Below are 20919 nucleotides of genomic sequence, written 5' to 3'. Positions count from 1 at the left end.
TGTGGGGGTGAAACGTATGTCCTCAGCTGACCAAGCCCAGGGTGTGGAGGGCAGAACGGGAGTTTTACTAGCATGAAGTCCAGGCATCCAAGTGCAAGGAAGGAGCTGGGCCAGACTCATGTGGGCATTATTGAGTTAAATAGATAATATAAAGGCAGAAGGCATGGAGTAAGTGGCAGAAGTTGGAGAAGGGCAAAGCCCACACAGCTTCTAAACCATCTTTCAGTTTCTTTAATGTGTCAATTTTAATACCACTGAAGACCGTTGTTTTTACTGTTTTCTGACCTGCAATGTTCTTCCCTAGGCATTTTCTGTGATTGGTTTGTGTTCATCCTTTAAACTGCAGCTCAGATGTCACCTCCTCCAGGACAGCTCCTTAGAGTAGATTCCTCTCCACTTTTATCATATCATCCTGTTTATTTTCTGTGGTAGTTAGAACCCCAGGAATTCTCTCATTTGTTTGATGTCTTATCCCTCTCCATTAAGGATGCAGAGTCATGAGGGTAGAGACTGTTTCATTCATTGCGGTGTTCCCCAGCATCTAGAACAGTGCCTGGTATGTCTTTGGTGCTCAGTAAGTATTGATTAGTGAATTGAATGAAATGCTTGGGAACAAATAACAGAACAAATAATTAAATAGCCACTGTCTTGATTTGCATGAAGCTCAGGAGCTTTCTGGAAAGGAATATGAATTTTGTCCACAGCCAGGACTCAGACACACATAATCATATCCAGTAGCCTGGAGGGTGCTCAGAAAAGCCAGATATTTGGAGGGACAGCAAATTTCTTGATAGGAAGTCTACAAGGACAGGTGGTATAGCCTGATTTAAGAGTGAGTCTATGAAGGCAGCATTTTGAACCAGGCAGCCCAGTGTGGTGGGAATGTCACTTTAGCTTTTAAAAGCTTTTAGATCCTTGACAGAGTCAAAATTATCGCTTGAAGCAGCTGGGGGCATGACCCTGCGTATGGGAAGAGTGGCTAAAAGGCAGTGTTGTCATCAAGGAGCTACAGGTGGCATTTGGCTGCTTCTACTGAGACAGATGGCTCCTGTATGTGTGAGATCAGAGTGGTACCCGTGAGTTTCTACCAACTGTTAAGAAAAATCTCTGTCCTCCGGTCTATCTGGGAAGCTCAGTTGGTGGGCATGGGAATGTTGAATAAGTCTGAAAACAACAAAGAGAATATTTTCACTCTAGCCAAGTGTTATGGGTTGAATTGTGTGCCTGTCCCCATAAAAGAAAAAAAAGAAGAAAGATGTAAAAGTCCTAACCTCTGGTACCTCAGAATTTAACTGTATTTAGAAATAAGGTTGTTATAGATGTAATTACTTAAGATGAGGTCGTACTGGGGTGGAGTGGATCCTTAATCCAATATGACTGGTGTCCTCCTGAGAAGGCCACATGAAGACAGAGACACAATATGTGCTGGAGAACACTATGTGATGAAGACAGAGATTGGGGTTACAGGGCTGCAAAGTCGAGGAGCGCTGCAGAGCCACTAGAAGTGGGGAAAAGGCAAGGAAGGCTCCCCTACAGGTGTCAGTGGGAGCACGCACGGTCCTGCCAAACACCTTTACTTCAGAATTCTAGCTTTCATAACTGCAAGACAATACATTTCTGTTGTTTTAAGCCATCCTGTTTGTGGTACTTTCTTATGACAGCCCTGGTAACCTACCACACTGAGGCAATGAGCAAATAGTAGGTTGAAAACCCTGATTTTTGCACAATTGTATGCAGTGAGTTTGACAAAAGACTCAGAGCATCTTATAACTGATATAATGTGAATCAGTCCGATACTGGCTGGTCATCACTTGTTCTCTCCACTTGTGTATACATAGTTTTCAGCACCTTTTAATTTTTATGTATTTATTTAAAGATTTCATTTATGTATTTTAGAGAGAGAGTACATATTGTACACATGCAGGGGAAGAGCAGAGCGAGAGAGAATCTGAAGCCGACTCCTCACAGTGCAGAGCCTGACATGGGCCTTGTTTTCACGACCCTGGGCTCAAACCAACAGTCAGATGCTCAAATGACTATGCCACCAAGGCAGCCCTCCACATCTTTGTAAAAATTTAATGTTTTATTTTGAGATAATTGTAGATTCGTGTGCAGTTTTAGAAAATAACACAGGCATGTTGCATACTCTTTTACCCAGTTTCCCTCCGCAGTACAGGTGAGGTATATGTGCATGGTGGGTATGGTATCATAACCAGGATGTTGACATAACCAAGACACATCCCTGCAAGGGTCATCTTGTTACTTTTTCATAACCACGTACACTTTCCTCCAACTCCTACCCTTTTCTTAACTCTTGGCAATCACTAATCTGATCTCTATTTCTATAATTTTATCATTTCAAGAGCTTTACAGAAATACAGAATAATATAGAATATAACTCTGGGGATTTTTTTTTTTCCATCCAGTATACTTCCTTGGAGATTTCATCCACATTGTTGCCTATGTCCATGGTTTATTCCTTTTTGCTTTAATTATATTGGTATGACCTTGAATCAAAGCATGGGCAACTCCATGACTTCTGGTTATTCTTGCCACAAAACACTTTCAATTTAGTATATAAGATGCAGTCTGATGAAAGAGGCAAAGCTCCAAACTTGATGAAAAATGAAAAATTCTTCTCTCCCCGCAATCTGCAGTCTAGGCCTATTGCCTAGGAGAAGTTTGAAGTTGGGAAAGAGAGTCTGGTTGGCTTCCTTCACCATTTTGAGCTTCTGGCCAAGGTTACTTGGTCCTCCAGGATCGGTGCTGAGATGGGGCTTGGTGGTACAGGGATGGAGGGATAGAAAAGGCCTTAAAGACTAATCCTGGTGTAAGTGGCTCCATACTTTCTGGATTGTCACCTGTTCCTTGGTGGTGGTGATGCCCTCCCATAGTCTTGGTTAGTAGTGTACTATGTTCTTAGTCCCCTGAATGCTGATGGACCTCAGCTTCTCTATGTTGAGGGCTGTTTGCCGCTGCAGGTGACCTCTTGGACAAGCCTCAGCATGACCCCATGCCACCCCATCTCACTCCTTAGCCTATATCTGGTACAAGGAAGCACACACACACATATCCTTGGCTGTGATGAATTCTGGGAGTGCAGGCCGCCTCCTATAGCCTCTTTGAGTAGCTCATCAGCTCATTGCTAGCCCTTTAAGTTTCTCAGAGGAACTTTTCATGTTGCACTGTAAACCCCAATTGCAAAGATATACATCAAGCTGTCTGGATGGACTTGTTGAAACCCCCTTACTGACTAGGTGTGGGGGAGAAATGGGCACTCCCTCCTTTCTCTTCTGAGTAGGTAGGACTTGGTAACCACCCACAAATCTCTTTCTATTCCAGATGAGTAGAGGTTCAGATATTCTAAGCATTTAACCATAACTTTGAAAAATATGCATTTTGGGGTTGCCTGAGTGGCTCAGTCAGTTAAGTGTCTGCCATTGGCTCAGGTCATGATCCCAGGGTCCTGGGATCAAGCCTTGTGTTGGGCTCCCCGCTCATGTTCTCTCTCTCACTCTCTCAAATAAGTAAAACCTTTTTTTTTAAATTTTTAAAATTTTATTTATTTATGATAGGCACACAGTGAGAGAGAGAGAGAGAGAGGCAGAGACATAGGCAGAGGGAGAAGCAGGCTCCATGCACCGGGAGCCCGACGTGGGATTTGATCCCGGGTCTCCAGGATCGCGCCCTGGGCCAAAGGCAGGCGCTAAACCGCTGCGCCACCCAGGGATCCCCTCAAATAAGTAAAATCTTAAAAAAGAATATGCATCTTGATCTGACATCTTACTTTGGTATTTATTGTCTCTCGATGCCTTGGAGAAATTTTCTGATTCCAGTTGACTAAATAGTATGTTTATTTAGAAATACTTAAATAAAAAAGAAATACTTTTTTCCTACTTAAACTTTATGAAGCACTTTTTAAAAAAAAAAGATTTTATTTTTTAATTCATGAGAGACACACAGGGAGAGAATGGCAGAGACAAGACACGGGCAGAGGGAGAAGCAGGCTCCATGCAGGGAGCCAGATGTGGGGCTCCATCCCGGGTCTCCAGGATCAGATCCTGGGCTGAAGGTGGCGCTAAATTGCTGAGCCACCCAGGCTGCCAGTGTATGCTCATTTGCACCTTTAATTACAGCTACATTTTGGGACACCTGGGTAGCTCAGTGGTTGGGTGTCCGCCCAGGGCGTGATCCTGGAGTATAGAGATCGAGTCCCACATCAGGCTCCCTGCATGGAGCCTGCTTCTCCCTCTGCCTATGTCTCTGCCTCTCTCTCTCTCTCTCTCTGTCTCTCATGAATGGATAAATAAAATTTTTAAAAAAATTAACAGCTACATTTTGTTGGGGCTTCCTGTGCAGTTTCTTAGGACAAGAAACACTTCCAATGGCTGTTAAATAGAAGGGAAAGAATAACTCTTTGAAGTCTACCTAAGTGTGAATTTAATTTCCAGGAACACAGAGTTCAAGCAAGACTCAAGCAGAGACAAAATAATCAAATTTTGGTTTTCAGACCTTCTCATTGATTGATGAGAATAGCACCTTTTCTATTTGTCCTGTTGTTTCTGTGGCCTTCTCCCAAGGCTGCAAATCTTTATAGCAATGATTCTACAAATTACCAGAAGGCCTAAAATGAACCACACATAAAGGTCTTGATTAGAGACTAGAGAGAGTTAACTGCCTGTTTCTCTGTGGGCTGCTATTATTGTTAAGATTTCATGGGACTTAAGTAAAACAAAAAAGGAGTATATGGGACTTTTCTCTAAAGAGTACTATGTCATTTTTCTTGTTAGTAACAAGTCATGGGCTCTAGTTGGTAAGGATCACACCAGGTGCTTAGGAAGGGTAGATTCTAACCTGGCCCTGCTGTTGTGTGGTCGGTTTACTGTTGGCAAATCACTTTGCCTCTCTGTGATTATTGTGAGGCAGAGATTCTTTTTTTTTTTTTTTTTTTTAAGAATTTATTTGTTAGCACAAGAGCAAGTGGAGGGAGGGAGAGGGACAAGCTGACTCTGCACTGAGTGCAGAGCTGCATGCCACGTTCAATCTCAGGACCACAAGATCATGACCTGAGCTGAAATCAAGAGTCAGATGCTTAACTGACTGAGCCACTTAGGCACCCCACCAGGCAGAGATTCTTAAACCAAGCTTGCATAAAATCACTTGTTAAAAATGCAGATTCCTGAGTTTTGCCATTAGAAATTTCCTTTTGGTGGGTTTGACATGGAGTCTTGGAGTCTATATTTTTAATGAACACTTTCTGTGATTTTGATGCAGGTGCTTCACACTTTCACATTGTTCAAAGGGATGGCCTGGCCGACTTCTTAGTCTGTGGAGATGACAGGTGGGCATCATGCACACTCCTAGGTTATAGCCCTGGGAGTCAAGCAATGAGGATAGATGTCAGGAGAATGGAAGGGAGAAGACTAGTTATTTAAGGTTAAGTGCTATGATCATTAGATTTATTTCTTCCACTCCTAGGGGAATAATAAAAGCGTTGCCTTCAGACTTATTCTTGCAGAGAGTTGTTGGGATGGGGTGGAAGTAGGAATTTAATTTGAGGAGTATTAGTATCAGTTCTACCCATCGTTTTTTTTTTTTTTTTCCTCTTTCCTTTTTTAAGATTTATTTGTTTGAGAGAGTGGCAAGTGAGTGATCAGAGGGCCAGTTAAAGGCCATTTGGCTTTGGGAAGAATTGTGACTACTTGAGCACACAAATCTCTTGTTAGAATACAAACAACAGGGGAGCAGGTAGACATCTATCAAAGTATGTTCCAAATCAATTTATTTTTTTTTATTTTTATTTTTCCAAATCAATTTAGTGTGCTTATTAGGCCTTCTTATTGTTAATATTAGGCATCTTTAACTTTGACTATGGGATCTTCATGTACTATCTCAAGTTACAGAATACAAAAGCTAGCTTATTTTATTTTTATTTTTTAGAGATTTTGTTTATTTATTCATGAGAGACCCAGGGGCAGAGAGAGAGAGAGAGAGAGAGAGAGGCAGAGACCCAGGCAGAGGGAGAAGCAGGCTCCATGCAGGGAGCCCGACGTGGGACTTGATCCTGGGACTCCAGGATCACACCCTGGGCCGAAGGCAGGTGCTAAACCGCTGAGCCACCCAAGGATCCCCACAAAAGCTAGTTTAAATCTCTGTTGCCCCTTTTTAGTCTTTTCTAAAAAAATTTAAAATGTTTATTTATTTATTTATTTGCTCCTTTTTAATCTTAACATGAGTCTCGTGTTGAGGAGTTCAGCATATAGGTTGAACTGAACTCACATATTATCCTGTTGACCTCATGTTAATGTCAACATGTTGACTTGTTGAATTTAGCATCTACTAAAACTCCCAAGCTTTTTTTTTTTTTTTTTTTAAGATTTTATTTATTTATTTATGGGAGACACACAGAGAGAGGCAGAGACATAGGCAGAGTGAGAAGCAGATTCCCTGTGTGGAGTCTGATGTGGGACTCAATCCCAGGACCTGAATCATGCCCTGAGCCAAAGGCAGATGCTCAACCAAGGTGCCCCAACTCCCAAGCTTTTATTTTATGTACTGCTGTTATAACTCTTTTTCATCATCCTTTTTTGATTCAATTTAGGAGCCCAGATTAGTACTTTAATTTTATCATCATTTTAATTCATCTAAATTTAACTAAAATGTTTTAGTTCTTTGTATCAATCTATTAATTTTGGGAGGGGGAAGGATCCTGATTATGCCACATAACATTATTGCTTTCCATGGTATTAACTATGTATCGATTGTATTTCCATCTGAATCCTCAAAAACATATTAAATGGTACAGGGAGAGAAGATTGGAGATCTTGTTACTAGTGATCTAGTAGTTGAGGTTAATATAATTTACTAGTCAAAACCCATTTGGAATAATTGTTTGTTTATTTATTTAAAGATTTTATTTATTTATTCATGAGAGACCCAGAGAGAGAGAGAGAGGCAGAGACACAGGCAGAGGGAGAGGCAGGCTCCTTGCAGGGAGCCCGATGTGGGACTCGATCCTGGGACTCCAGGATCATGACCTGAGCTTAAGGCAGATGCTCAACCACTGAGCCACCCAAGCACCCTGGAATAATTGTTTAATTAAATTATTAGCTAGAACTCACACCCAGGTCATTGTTTCTTTATCTTGTTTCCAAAAACATTTGGAGACATCAGATATTTTACAGAAAGCCAGATATACTATGTCTACTACATCACTTAGGCTTACTGATATAAGAAAATAAGGAGAATCCGACACGATTTATTCTTAATGGATCCGTGCTGGCTCCTAGTGATTACCTCTGGCCTTCCTGTCAGTAATTAATTATAGTGTAGGTTGAGCAATGTAAGTTTTGCTGTATTTTTCTTCTTCCTCTTTTCTGTGTCTCCAGTCTTCTGGTTCCTTTTCTATTTTCCATAATTCCTAAAGTTCTCCAGAATTGGTCTGGAATAGTGCTTCTCACACTTCAATATGTAAGTGTATCTGCTGGGAGTTTTGTTACAATGCAGATTCTGATTTAGGAGGTCTGGGATGGGTCCTGAGATTCTGCATTTCTGACCAACTACTAGATGCTTTTGGTCTTCAGGGTATTCACATTGGAAAGGTAGGAACTAGAAGACTTGGTGTTCTAGATAGGAATTCTGGATTTTAGTGTTCCTCTAGAGCAGGAAGGAGATCTCTGGTGGAAGTCTTTTATGTCAACACTTAAAAACTCCTCAGCATCTGTATCCTGCAACAGTTATCTTCCTCATTCCTTTATCTTCAATGTCTCTTGCTCCCACTGGCTCCTTGGCCTCCTCCTTTTTGCATTTCTTGCCCTATTTTGCCTTTCTTCCTTCAGTTCACAGTCAGGCTTTGTGGGAGAATAGTCTTGAATTTCATTCTATTTTGTCTTCTGATTATTCCTATCAACAACTCTGATCATGCCACTTTGCTCTTTGGAACCCTTTGCTAGCTCCCTATTCCTTCTGGCTCGTTATAGTGACATTCTACCACCTGGCTCTTGTTTCCTTCTTTAGCTCACTCGTCTTAAACTCCAAGAATTCCAATCTACTTGTGATTCCCAGGGTACATTATTCTGTTTCCAGTCTCTTTGCCTTAGCTTTTATTATTCCATTGTCCATAAAAGCTCTTCCCTGCCTTATTACCTAATTTCTCTCATTCTCCAGATATTCCTTTCACTCTCTCTCTCGTTAGAAACTTAAGATAATATATCTATTTATGTTTATTACTTGTTTGATTTATGAATGATTGAAATTAGGGATATTGATAGTTTCCCCCTTTAGTCTGCAGCTATAACTGTAGAATTATTGGAGGGAGGTGTTATCTTGACCTGATGATGGTCAGTTGTACTGAAGAATTTTAAGGATACAAAATCACTTGGTTAAGTCACCATTAAATCTTATTTATTTGCTTTAAAGTAGGCTCCTTGCCCAGCATGGAGCCCAGTGTGTGGCCCTAACCCACAACCCTGATGAGATCAAGACCTGAGCTGATATCAAGACTTGGACACTTAACTGACTGAGCCACCCAGGCACTCCACCATAAATCTTATTTTTAAAAAAGGGAATACTTAATCATTACTCTGTAAATGAAAAGTGAAAAATACTTTTAATTAGCTTATTATTGTGTGAATTAGTCCAGCTGAACCTATACAATATTCATTGACATACTTCATGGGAATGAAGCAATAAAATAAAAATGATAAGTTTTATTTGATAAGAATCACTGATGTAGTCTGCAGAGACAGTGTGAACGGTAAGGTTTTCAGATGATAATTCAGAACTTTGACATCTTGCCCACCTTTGGGAGCAGAGTGACTGACAGAGTCACTTGCTGGCTTAGGAAGTGGCCTTTTGAAAGTTACAAAACTAATTGGGGTTACTTGACAGTAACAGAATAGAGATGGAGAGCTGCCTGAAAAGATGTAAACACTGAGGATTTCATGGATTATTAGCTGGTTATTCAAACTATAGAGGCTCAGGACTTGAAATAAGTCCAAAAGAAAGTAGGCTCTTTCCAGATAAAAAATTTTAATACAATTTTAAAATATTTCCCATAGCTGTGGTCATGATCTCTCTGGCAACAAATGCAATTTGCCACCAGATATGTCGTTGCTATGACACTTGCAGATATGAGAAGGGATGGTGAAAGGTGGAGATTGAAGTGCTAATAGATTTGAATGAAACCTTATTTGCAAAATGATCTTAATGTGTGTTTCAGAGATAAGTCTTAATCCCTTATACATAATAGGTATTCTGTAAATGTGTGTGGAGCAAATACAATATGTGAAATATTTAAAATTAAATGAAGGAAATAACCTTCTTAAGGTTTTTTTTGCTTTTCTTAAGAAATTGTTCTTTATAACATGGTTTTGTGACTACTGGATCACATTGTGTCCTAGGTTTCTGTGACTGTGCAAAAGAGAATAAGAATTGTCAGCTTCATTAAGGATATATAGCATGTGCTGATATTTTCCTTTTCCCAGGGATGTGGGACTGTTGATGAATTCCATTCTGGCTGAAATGTCTGAGTGGGAATTCTGTTCTCCATTCTTTTTACTGATTTTCTGGCCAGCCTATCTCTGGGTAATGATTCTCTCAGTTTATGTTGCCCTTTAGTATAATACATTTATTCAAACTGAACTGTGTGTCTGGTGGGTTGCACCACAAAACCAAGAGCCCACAGCCAGAGCTAGAGGCAATATTTTATTTTATTTTATTTTATTTATTTTTAAAGATTTTATTTATTTACTCATGAGAGACACAGAGAGAGAGGTAGAGACACAGGCAGAGAGAGAAGCAGGTTCCATGCAAGGAGCCCCCCAGGATCACGCCCTGGGCTGAAGGGAGGCGCTAAACCGCTGAGCACCCCCAGGCGTCCCTAGAGGAAATATTTTATTTTAATTAATTTTTAAAAAAATTTTTAAAATTTATTTATGATAGGCACGCAGTGAGAGAGAGAGAGAGAGAGGCAGAGACACAGGCAGAGGGAGAAGCAGGCTCCATGCACCGGGAGCCGACGTGGGATTTGATCCCGGGTCTCCAGAATCGCGCCCTGGGCCAAAGGCAGGCGCTAAACCGCTGCGCCACCCAGGGATCCCGAGGAAATATTTTAAATTAGGAAAGCACATAGTCATAATAGTCTATTTTGTGAAATAGTACTTGGCCATGGCAAACCTGTTTCTCTTCTCTTTTGAGAATAATGTTCCTGGGATAAAAATGGGACTCTAGAGAAGATCACTATTGGGTAGTGGGCCACAGGACTCTAGAATCATATGTGTAAGTCCTAGTTCAGCCTTGCTAGCATTTTGTCCTTGTGCCAACTTTTATTATCCTTTTTTCCCCAAAGCCACCCATGCGTCCCCCAGCTTTAGCATTTTTAAAATATATTTTTTCTTGGGGTGGCTGGATGGCTTAGTCGGTTAAGCATCTGCTTTCAGGTCAGGTCATGATTTTGGGATCCTGGGATTGAGCCCTGCATCAGGCTTCCCACTCAGCAGGGAATCTGCTTCTCCCTTTCCCTCTGTCCTTCACCCTGCTTGTGTTCTCTCTTTCTGATAAATAAAATCTTTTAAAAAGATAAAATATTTTTTCTCATTGTAAAACAGTTAAGAATTTTGAAAGCATAGAAAGTTATGAAGAATGAATATTCTTGGGATCCCTGGGTGGCGCAGCAGTTTAGCGCCTGCCTTTGGCCCAGGGCGTGATCCTGGAGACCCGGGATCAAATCCCATGTCCGGCTCCCAGTGCATGGAGCCTGCTTCTCCCTCTGCCTATGTCTCTGCCTCTCTCTCTCTCTCTGTGACTATCATAAAAAACAAAAAAAACAAAAAAAAAACCAACTCTTTAAAAAAATGAATATTCATATAACAAACATTTGCTTATATAATTAAATATTCTTTGAAAGCACCATTTCATACATTATACAGTATTTGATTATTTAATCATTCTTGTATTTTTGGAACACTTACTGTGTTTCTTGGTTTAAAGTGCTGTGATAAATATCTTTTAATTAAAAAAAAAATCTTTGTCCAACTATCTTTTTCCATGGGGTAGTTTCTGAGGAAGGGTAGTATAGAGTTTTATTTGTTTGTACTTATTTATTTTAAAGATTTATCTATTTTAGAGAGCATTTGCAAGCATGAACAGGGTGTGGGGGAGAGAGAGAGAGAATCTCAACCAGACTCCCTGCTGAGTGCTGAGCATTGAGCCAACTGAAGGCCAATCCCATGACCCTGAGATTCTGACCTGAGCCAAAACCAAGAGTCAGATACTTTACTGACTGAGCCACCCAGGTGCTGCTGTTTGTACATTTGTAATAGTGGCCTGCTTCACCCTCTATGTCTCTGCCTCTCTCTCTCTGTGTCTCTCATAAATAAATAAAAATAAAATCTTAAAAAGAATAGGGCCTCAAATCCAATGACTGGTGTCCTTTTTAGGAGCAGACACAGACAGAAGAGACACAGAGAAGAAGGCTGTAGGAAGACAGAGGCAGAAACCGGAGTGATGCTGCTACAAACCAAGAAATCCCAAGGATGTGGAAGCCATCACGAGGAAGAAGAGAGGCACGGACCGGGTCCTCTTCAGGGCCTCCAGAAGGAACCATCCCTATTAACACCTTGATTTTAGACATCTGGCATCCTAAACTATGAGAGAAGGAATTTCTCTTATTTTCAACCAGTTTGTAGTAATCTGTTATGGTAGCCCTAAGAAATTAATGCAGCCATGTTCTCTGCAGTAACTCTGTGAAAGTGGAAAACATCAGACATGAGGTTTCATTATTCCCTGATTTCATATATTAAAATTACCATTTTTTAAAAAGATTTTATTTATTCATGAGAGACACAGACAGGCAGAGAGAGAAGCAGGCTCCCTGCAGGGAGTCCCATGTGGGACTCGATCTCAGGATCCTGGGATCACAACCCAAGCCTAAGGCAGATGCTCAACCACTGAGCCACCCAGGTCCCCCAAGGCCCCATTCTAATCCAGTATGGCCTCATCATATCTTGATGACACCTGCAAAGATCCTGTTTCTAAATAAGGTCACCTCCATCACCAGGAAAAACTGGGGTTAGGACTTGACCGTACCTTTTTAGGGGAACATGGCTTAACTCACTACAATGGCAAATTCACGAGTTCAAATAGAAACTCATCATCTCTCCTTCCTCCCCATACCCTGCTAGCTTGTCTAACTACAACTTTATCAAGTTGTGTTATTTAACTGTTCCCCTTGCCTACTGGATTCGTTTTAACTTTTCTGCTTGACTGTACCCTACCTATGAAGATGATATTTTACTGTAAGAAATTGGGCTTCTTTGGCAGCCCGGGTGGCGCAGCGGTTTAGCGCCGCCTTCAGTGCAGGGCGTGATCCTGGAGACTCGGGATCGAGTCCCACATCCGGCTCCCTGCATGGAGCCTGCTTCTCTCTCTGCCTGTCTCTGCCTCTCTCTCTCTCTCTCTCTCTCTCTGTCTCTCATGAATAAATAAATAAAATCTTTTTTTTCTTTAAAAATTTTTTTAAATAAATAAAATCTTAAAAACAAAAAAGAAATTGGGCTTCTTGACCTTTCATAACCTTAATTCCCCTCTCTGTGCCGTTATTCTTACATGGAAGGTCTTCTTTTTCTTCATCTAAGTAAATCTCTCTTTTTCAATAGGGAGAGGGGGAGGAGAGGGGCAGAAGGAGAGGGAGACAGAATCTTTAGGCTCCAAGCTGAGTGAGAAGCCCAGTGTGGGGCTCATTCTCACAACCCTGAGATCATGAACTGAGCCAAAATCAAGAGTTGGAGGCTTAACTGTCGGACCACTCAGGTGCCCCAGTAAATCTCACTTCTAAGGGCAAGGAGTGTGCTTTATACTTTATTTTTTCCTGGGACACCTAGCCCATTGGTACATCTAGTATGTGCTCAGTAGACATTCTGATTAACTTTCTGATACAGTTGAAGGATAAAGACTCTGGATTGGATAGAAAACTAAATAATGGTTTTATGTGCTTGAATCCCAAAGTTCAAGCTGTTTGAGAATCAGTCTCTCTTGTAGCTTAAATGATCTAGGTTGACTATTGTTTTCTCTTTGATTTAGAACTTCTACCTAATATATCTTAGTCTCATTCTGGTGGTTTAGCCTATTTTGTTTCAAAAATAGTGTGAGGAGATGCTCCTGGCAGATTAGTTCATGAGAAGATTTTGTTATTTATTGTCTATACTGAGTTAAGGGTTTGGAAGATAGTTTATTTTATCAGTGGTGTAATGTCTGAACACATAAATAAAACCAGCTTTGTAGTTTTGTTTTCTTATTATTATCATTGTTCCATAACTGGGGACGATTTCTAATTTAGCCTTCTACCTCTTCAAAAAGGAGAAGGCCTGTGGCAATACTGATTGCTTTTTCTCCTTTGGGTTCTGTCGTCTTTCAGTAAACTCCACAGTTGTAAGCCTGAAGGGACATATATGCCAAATGTAGTCTGGGGCCCCTAAGAAGGTCCAGTTAAGTTAAGCCCATCCATGGTCTGGTGGACCTCAGTCCCAGTTTAGGTTTCTTACCATTAATAACAAGCCCAGAGCCATTAAGTGGGTCATGAATAGATTTGTTTCTGTTTTTTTATGAACAGAAGGGTAAGGGTCAATAGGGTTTCTTTTGTCTGGGTTATGTTGAATATTGCTGTATGTGTGGTATTTGTGGCTAGAATAATGAGTAGATACTTGCTAAGCAAATTGACCAGTGCCTTGCATCTAGTAAATGCTATGAAAATGTTTGAAAAGAAAATAAAAACTATAAATTTTTTAAAAAGATTTTATTTATTTATTCATGAAAGAGATTGAGAGAGAGAGAGAGAGGCAGAGATATAGTCAGAGGGAGAAGCAGGCTGGCTCCCTGCAGGGAGCCCGACATGGGACACGATCCCAGGACTCCAGGATCGCACCCTGGGCTGAAGGCAGATGCTCAGCCGCTGAGCCACCCAGGAGTCCCTGTCACTAGATTATTTAAAATTCTATGTGTCGGTTCTGATCCTGGACCAAGACAGGTAAGAATACTTCTCTCTGCTATTCCTCCTGCTGAGTACAGCTAAAAATCCTGGACCAGATCACTTCTATTGTCAGATTTTTGCCTTTGGTCAGTTAACTTTCATTAACTGTAACTTTCTGCAAATGGGGACTGTCATCACAGAGGAGCCCGTTCAGTTTCACTGTGGTTTCTGCATAGAGACCTGCAAAAACCCCTTATCAGAGACTGGTGTGAATTGATACTTTTACAAAATAAGTTGATAAATACTGCTCTATTTTCCACCTTGGAATTGCCGAAAACTGAGCTTAACTCTTTTTTTGCCTCTATATTCACAGAAAAGAGACCTTGTAAGTCTTTTTTTTTCTTCATTTTTTAAAGATTTTTAAATTTATTCATTTGAGACAGAGTGAGAGAGAAATCGAGATCATGAGAAGGGCGGGGAGGTTCAGAGGGAGAAGGAGAAACCGACATCCCACTGAGTGGGGATCGTGATGCAGGGCTTGATTCCAGGACCCTAGGATCATGACCTGAGCCAAAGGCAGATGCTTAAACTACTCAGCCACCCAGGCACTGAGACCTTGTAAGTCTTAAAGGCGGTGGTGTGCTGGTAAATGTTAACTGGCTTTTTCTGGGGAAAAAACCCTGGTTTGTTGTGTTTACCAGTTTTCATAGTATAGATACTCCCACCGTGGTCAAGCTACCAACTAAGTGGAGTTGGAAACAAATGTGTACATTTGGCTTTCCTGAGCTGGGAGTAGGCTTCTGCCTGCCATTGTAAATGAAAGATTGAGGGGATGTGCCTTATGCCCAGCCCATGGAAGGTCCATGCAGATGCTGAGTAGCTCTTTTTAATGTCATTTGTTCACCTGCCATGGACAAGCACTGCTGTGTACTGTGGATGTAGGAGTGAATCATGAAGTCTTTGCCTTCATGGAACTTATATCCTATTAAAAACTATTCAGATGTTTCCAATTTCAGTTTCCTGAGATCTTAGCATTCTTAATGTTTGTGGGCAATTTGAGTCAAGGTCCTATACTACCCCCTCATATTTCACCCATCCCCCCACCTATCTCTTGGTAACCATCAATTTGTTCTCTATAGTTAAGAATCTGTTTTTGATTTGTCTCTCTCTGTCTCTCTTATTTTCCCTTTGCTCATTTGTTTTGTTTCTTAAATTCCACGTATGAATGAAATATGGTATTTGTCTCTTTCTGGCTGACTTATTTCACTTAAGCATACTGCTCTTTAGCTCCATCCACATAGTTGCAAATGCCAAGTTTCTGGCTAGAAATTTATCAATTTTATTAATATTTTCAAAAAAACAGCTCCTGGCTTCATTGATCTGTTTTTTTGTTTTTTTTTTTAAGCTTTTTTTTTTTTTTTAGTTTTTATGTCATTTATTTGTTTAACACCCCACTTTTATTTATTTCCTTCTGTTGGCTTTATGGTTTGTCTGATGTTCTTTCAATAGCTCCTTTAGATGTAAGGTTAGGTTGTTTGAGATTTTTCTTGCTTCTTGAGGTAGGCCTGTATTGCTCTAAACTTCCCTCTTAGGACTGTGTTTGCTGTATCCCAAGGGTTTTGGACTATTGTGTTTCCTTTTCATCTGTTTACATGTATTTCTTTTATTTCTTTTTTTAATTTTCTGCTTGACCCATTCATTGTATAGTGTTGTGGTCGCAAAAGGTGCATGGTATGACTTTAGTCTTTTTGTATTTGTTGAAGTCTGTTTTGTGGCCTAATATGGGATATATTTTGGAACATGTTCCATGTGCACTTGAACAGAATGCATATTCTGTTGTTTTAGGTTGGAATGTTCTGAATATATCTGTTAAGTCCATCTGGTCCAGTGTATCATTCAAAGCCATTATTGCCTTGTTGATTTTCTATTGATTTAAGTGGGGTGTTAAAGTATTATTGTATTATTATCAATTTGTTCCTTTATGTTTGTTATATATTTAAGTGCTTCCATGTAGGTTGCATAAATATTTACAATTGCTATATCTTCTTGTTGGATTGCCCCCCTTATGATTATATAGTGGCTTTCTTGTTACAAACTATTTGTTTAAAAGTTACAAACTATTTACAAACTATTTGTTTTAAAGTCTAGTTTGTCTGGTATAAGTATTGATACTCTGGCTTCCTTTTGACATCCATTTACATGATAAATGTTTCTCCATCCCCTCACTTTCAATTTGCAGGTGTCTGTAGGTGTAAAATGAGTCTCTTGTAGGTAGCATATAGATGGGCCTTGTTTTTTTTATCCATTCTGTTACTCTAGTCTTTTGGAACATTAGTCCAGTTTACATTCAAAGTAATTATTGATAAGTATTTGTTGCCATTTTATTACTTGTTTTGTCATTATTTCTAGAGATTTTTCTCTGATCCTTTCTTGACTTTGTCACTTTTGGTGTCTCCTTTCCACTCAATGAATCCCCTTTAATATTTCTTGCAAGGCTGGTTTAGTGGTCACAAACTCCTTTAGTTTTGTTTGTCTAGGAAACTCTTTATCTCTCCTTCTGTTCTGAATGATAACTTTGCTGGATAGAGTATTCTTGGCTGCAGATTTTTACTGTTCAGCACTTGAATATATCATGCCACTCCCTTTTGGCTTGTCAGGTTTCTTTTTCTTTTTCTTTTCTTTTTTTTTTCTTGTCAGGTTTCTGTTGAGAAATGTCCAGCTAACTTTATGGGCTTTTCCTTGTCAGTTAAAGACTTCTTTTGTCTTGTTGCTTTTAAGATTTTTTTCCTTATCACTGTATTTTGCAAATTAATTACAATATATCCTGATACTGACCTGCATTTATTGATTTTGGTGGGAGTTCTCTGTGCCTCCTGGATCTGGATGTCTGTTTCCTTTCCCAGATTAGGGAAGTTTTCTGCTATTACTTCTTCACACACACACCCCCGCCCCCCACCCCCACCCCCCACCCCCGCTTTAAAAAAATCTTTTATTTATTTATTTTTTTTTTGAGAGAGTTAAGAGAGCACGAACTGGGGGAGGGGCAGAGGGAGAAACAGACCCCTGCTGTGGCAAGGAGACTGATTCAGGGCTCGATCCCAGGACCCCAGGATCTAGACTGAGCTGAAGGCAGACACCCAACTGACTGAGCCACCATGGTGCCCCTTTGCTATTCTCAAAATAAAATTTCTACCCCCCCCCCCCGTTTTATTCTTCTGGGACTCCCATAATACAAATGTTACTGCATTTGATGGAGTCACTGAGTTCCCTAAGTCTAAATCTATTTTCTTTCTCTCTTTTGTTCAGCTTCGTTATTTTCCATTACTTTGTCTTCTAGGTCAATAATTCATTGCTCTAGTTTTTCCAGCCTGCTCTTCATTGCATCAAAGCTGTTTCTAATCTTGTTTATTGCATTCTTCATCTCTGATTGTTTCTTTTTCTTCACTCTTTTATTATTGTGGTAAGGGTCTCACTCATGTCTTCTTTTCTGAAGCCCAGTATCTCTATGATTGTTGCTTAAAATTCTTCCTCATGCATGTTACTTATATCTGCTTCACTTAGATTTCTGGCTGTAGTGTTATCTCGTTCTTTAATCTGGCTTACTTTTTTTTTTTAAAAGAGCTTTATTTTCTTTATTTTTTAATTTTTATTTATTTATGATAGTCACACACACACAGACAGAGAGAGAGGCAGAGACACAGGCAGAGGGAGAAGCAGGCTCCATGCACCGGGAGCCCAACGTGGGATTCGATCCCGGGTCTCCAGGATCACGCCCTGGGCCAAAGGCAGGCGCTAAACCGCTGCGCCACCCAGGGATCCCTTTGGCTTACTTTTTTTTTTTAAGATCTTATTTATTTGTTCATGAGAGACACAGAGAGAGAGGCAGACACATAGGTGGAGGAAGAAGCAGGCTGCCTACAGGGAGCCCGATGTGGGACTTGATCCCAGGACCCGGGGATCACGACCTGAGCCAAGGCAGACACTCAACCACAGAGCCACCCAGGCGCCCCCTGAAAGTAATGGGCTTATGAAGATGTCATGTAGTGCCCAGGGCATGGTGCTTCAGGGAGTGTCTCTGGTGTGTGCAGCATGTGCTCTGATGTTGTGTTTTGGCTACTGTGTTCTTCAGGCCAGTTATCTGCAGAGGCTCTCCTTGTCTGCTGTGGGTAGTTTTTGGTCCCTGGCCTGCGAGTGGCTTGTTTTAACTAGTATGCTCTGGTCTGCTTATGAAATGAGGCCTGATACCACTTCCACCAGAACTGAGGCCCTGGTTGAGAGATGTGGGGTGGGCAGGGGTTTGTGCTTGCCTTTTGGAGGTGGGGCCTGCTACATTGGGACTGAAGTGTGAGTGAGAAAAGCATTAACACTGGAGTGCAAGGGTTTGGGGCTTAGTGTATGCAAGTTTGGCAGCCAGTGTTGATTCTGTGCTGCTTCCTGCAGTTGGCTCTTTGTTTATGCCAGGGGCAGGAGAAGAAATGGCCCTGGCTTTCTCCTTTGTTCTTGGAGAGATATCTTTGTGAAAGATGCCTCTCAGGGACAGCCTCCAAGGGAAGAGCAAATAATTGCTCCACTGTGTGCCCAAGACATTTTTCAGATCACTGTTTCCATGCTGTCTGGCACTGGGTTATTTCCTTACCTTTCTCCATGAGCAGTACAGTGGCCTCCAAGCTGTATCCCATCCAAGCCTCCTGACCTTTAAAATTCCAGGTTTTAAGCTCTGCCGGTTACAAAAACTCACAAAATTCAGCCCTTCTCATTTTCCAAGGCAATGGCTTTGGGAAATGTTCTTCTTGTGCATCCCCGTGTATGCTCCTCTCTCTCTCTCCTTTCTTTCTCCCTCTCTCCCTCCTCTTTCCTCAACCAGGGTTCCCTCACCTCCACAGCACTAACCCTCCACTTCTCCCCTAAGCTGTGTCTTCACACTTCCTACCTTCTTTGATGTGACTTCTTCTTCCCTTTAGGTGTGGAGTTTGTTCTGTCAGTTTTCAGGTCAGTTTCTGGGGCATTTAGGATGATTTGATAGTTCATCTAGTTGTGTTCATGGGATGAGGCAGGAATAGGGCCCTCTTACTCCACTTGCTGTCGTCCTCTCCAGTCAACTCAGTCACATTTAAAAAATCACTCAGTCCCTATGCTTAGATGCTTTTGACCATTTGGCCCACTGTTGAGGGAAAAAAACACAGATTATCTTTAACTTAGTCTAGTGCTGTCTTTTTATAGATGTAAACATTAAGATGAGAGTGGGGAAAAAAAAAAAAGAGAGCGTGGGGGATGAAGTAATTTCTTTGGGCATGTTGGGCTGCAGTGAGTCCCCAGGTCTTGACGATTATAGGTGAGTGTTCTTTCCTTCTCAGAGGCTGCCTCCCAGCAGGAGGGAAGTGTTCTTTTACAATTCTCTGCTGAGTCTCACAGTTCTTGGCAGACAAAACCCAATATTCCTATTTCTAAAGACCTATATTGTTTAGTGTTCTCCTGTGAAAGCAGGGAAATTGCATTGAATTATCTCTTCAATTCGAGATTTGGAGAAATTGTGTTTTCCTCCTCAGTTTTTTTCTGTGTCACTGAGCACTCATATTCCAGAGGAGAGGGACAGTGCTTAATTTAAATAACCTAGGTCAGGGGACTGCCCTCAGTGCTTATGAGGCCAGGTGCATTGTAATTATCAAGTGATGTGATAATTTTGCCACAGTTAATTAATTGGAAGACTTGTCTTTAATTTACTTTGGAGACCTACAGGTGATTTTGCTAATGGGCTGGAGCAAGTGTTCATGAGCAAGGAGGTAGGGATGGTTTTATTTTTTTATTTATTTTTATTTTTTATTTATTTTTTAAATATTTAATGTACTCATTCATGAGACACACACACACACACACACACACACACACACACACACACACACACACGGGGCGGGGAGAGGCAGAGACACAGGCAGAGGGAGAAGCATGCTCCATGCAGGGAGCCCGACGTAGGACTTGAGACGTGGGACTTGATCCCGGGTCTCCAGGATCAGGCCCTGGGCTGAAGGCAGTGCTAAACTGCTGGGCCACTGGGGCTGCCCTGGTTTTGTTTTTATATTGCATCCCCATTCTTCCTTCTTACCTCCTTTTTACCTGATTTGTTTGGAGACTATTGGTGGCTTTTAAAAGCATAAACACATTTCTTGTGGAATCAGCAGTTGAAACATCAAAACACAGTAATGCTAGAGTGTTTGCTTGTTTCCTTCAGAGAATGTTGATAAGCCAGTGACTCTTTATATCTTCTTTTCAAAGGCTTTGTGCTTGTTACAAAAGTGATGCTCTCTAAGGTATGATCAATTCTTTTGGCGGAGTAGGGTAACATAAGTTAGTCATGAAGAGTAAGTTTGACAGTAAAGTGTTAGGAACTTAGAGCAGTTTCTTGGGGGAGAGAACCAAAGAACCCCAAAGTTGGTAGACAGTTTGACATTCGGATCAGTGGCTTTTGGCTTGTGCAACTTGAGTAAACACCTAAAATACACTTAAATTTGGCAGCCACTGCTTGTTCCCTGCTCAGAATCTGTCCTCTTACTATTTTTTACTTAAGGGACCCTAATTTTGTTTAGGACAACACCATGCCCAGATAAAAATACCTTCTAGACTTGCTTGAGGTAGGAACACCAATATCACCAAGGTCTGACCAATAAGTAGTAAGTGAAAATTAATAGAGTGGAGCTCAGGAATGCCATTTTTTCCTGAAAAAAGGGACACCCTTGACTGGGGTAGGTATACCTTTGCCCTTGGCCTGGCCCTTTCCCCTTTCTGTCTACTGTATGAATGCCATCCTAGAACTGGAATAACCATCTTGCAACTATGAGGACACAAGGTATGTGCTAAAAATGACAGAGTAGGAAGCTAGAGATTTGGGTCCTTGCCATCATGAGTTTTTTGAGCAGTGGCCCAGTCCTCTTCTGGACTTCAGGTTGCATGAGAAAAAT

The 20919-nt window shown here is 41.0% G+C and overlaps 1 protein-coding gene across 3 annotated transcripts in view; it reads left to right on the top strand.

Annotated features, from left to right (window-relative positions):
- The window catches only part of GPR176 (G protein-coupled receptor 176), a 133661-nt gene that overhangs the window by 13929 nt on the left and 98813 nt on the right, over positions 1–20919 (top strand). Inside the window, exon 2 of one of the 3 annotated variants that reach the window (XM_072809698.1) lies at positions 5275–5341. The exons of the other annotated variants lie outside the window; for them this stretch is intronic. Within the exon in view, the coding sequence (XP_072665799.1) occupies positions 5275–5341 (67 nt within the window). The remainder of the gene's footprint in view (positions 1–5274; positions 5342–20919) is intronic. 3 annotated transcript variants of the gene reach the window in all.

Source organism: Canis lupus, chromosome 32 (genome assembly GCF_048164855.1).
Source record: "Canis lupus baileyi chromosome 32, mCanLup2.hap1, whole genome shotgun sequence".
In the NCBI taxonomy this organism is placed as follows: domain Eukaryota; kingdom Metazoa; phylum Chordata; class Mammalia; order Carnivora; family Canidae; genus Canis; species Canis lupus.
This window is presented reverse-complemented; position numbering and strand designations above follow the sequence as displayed.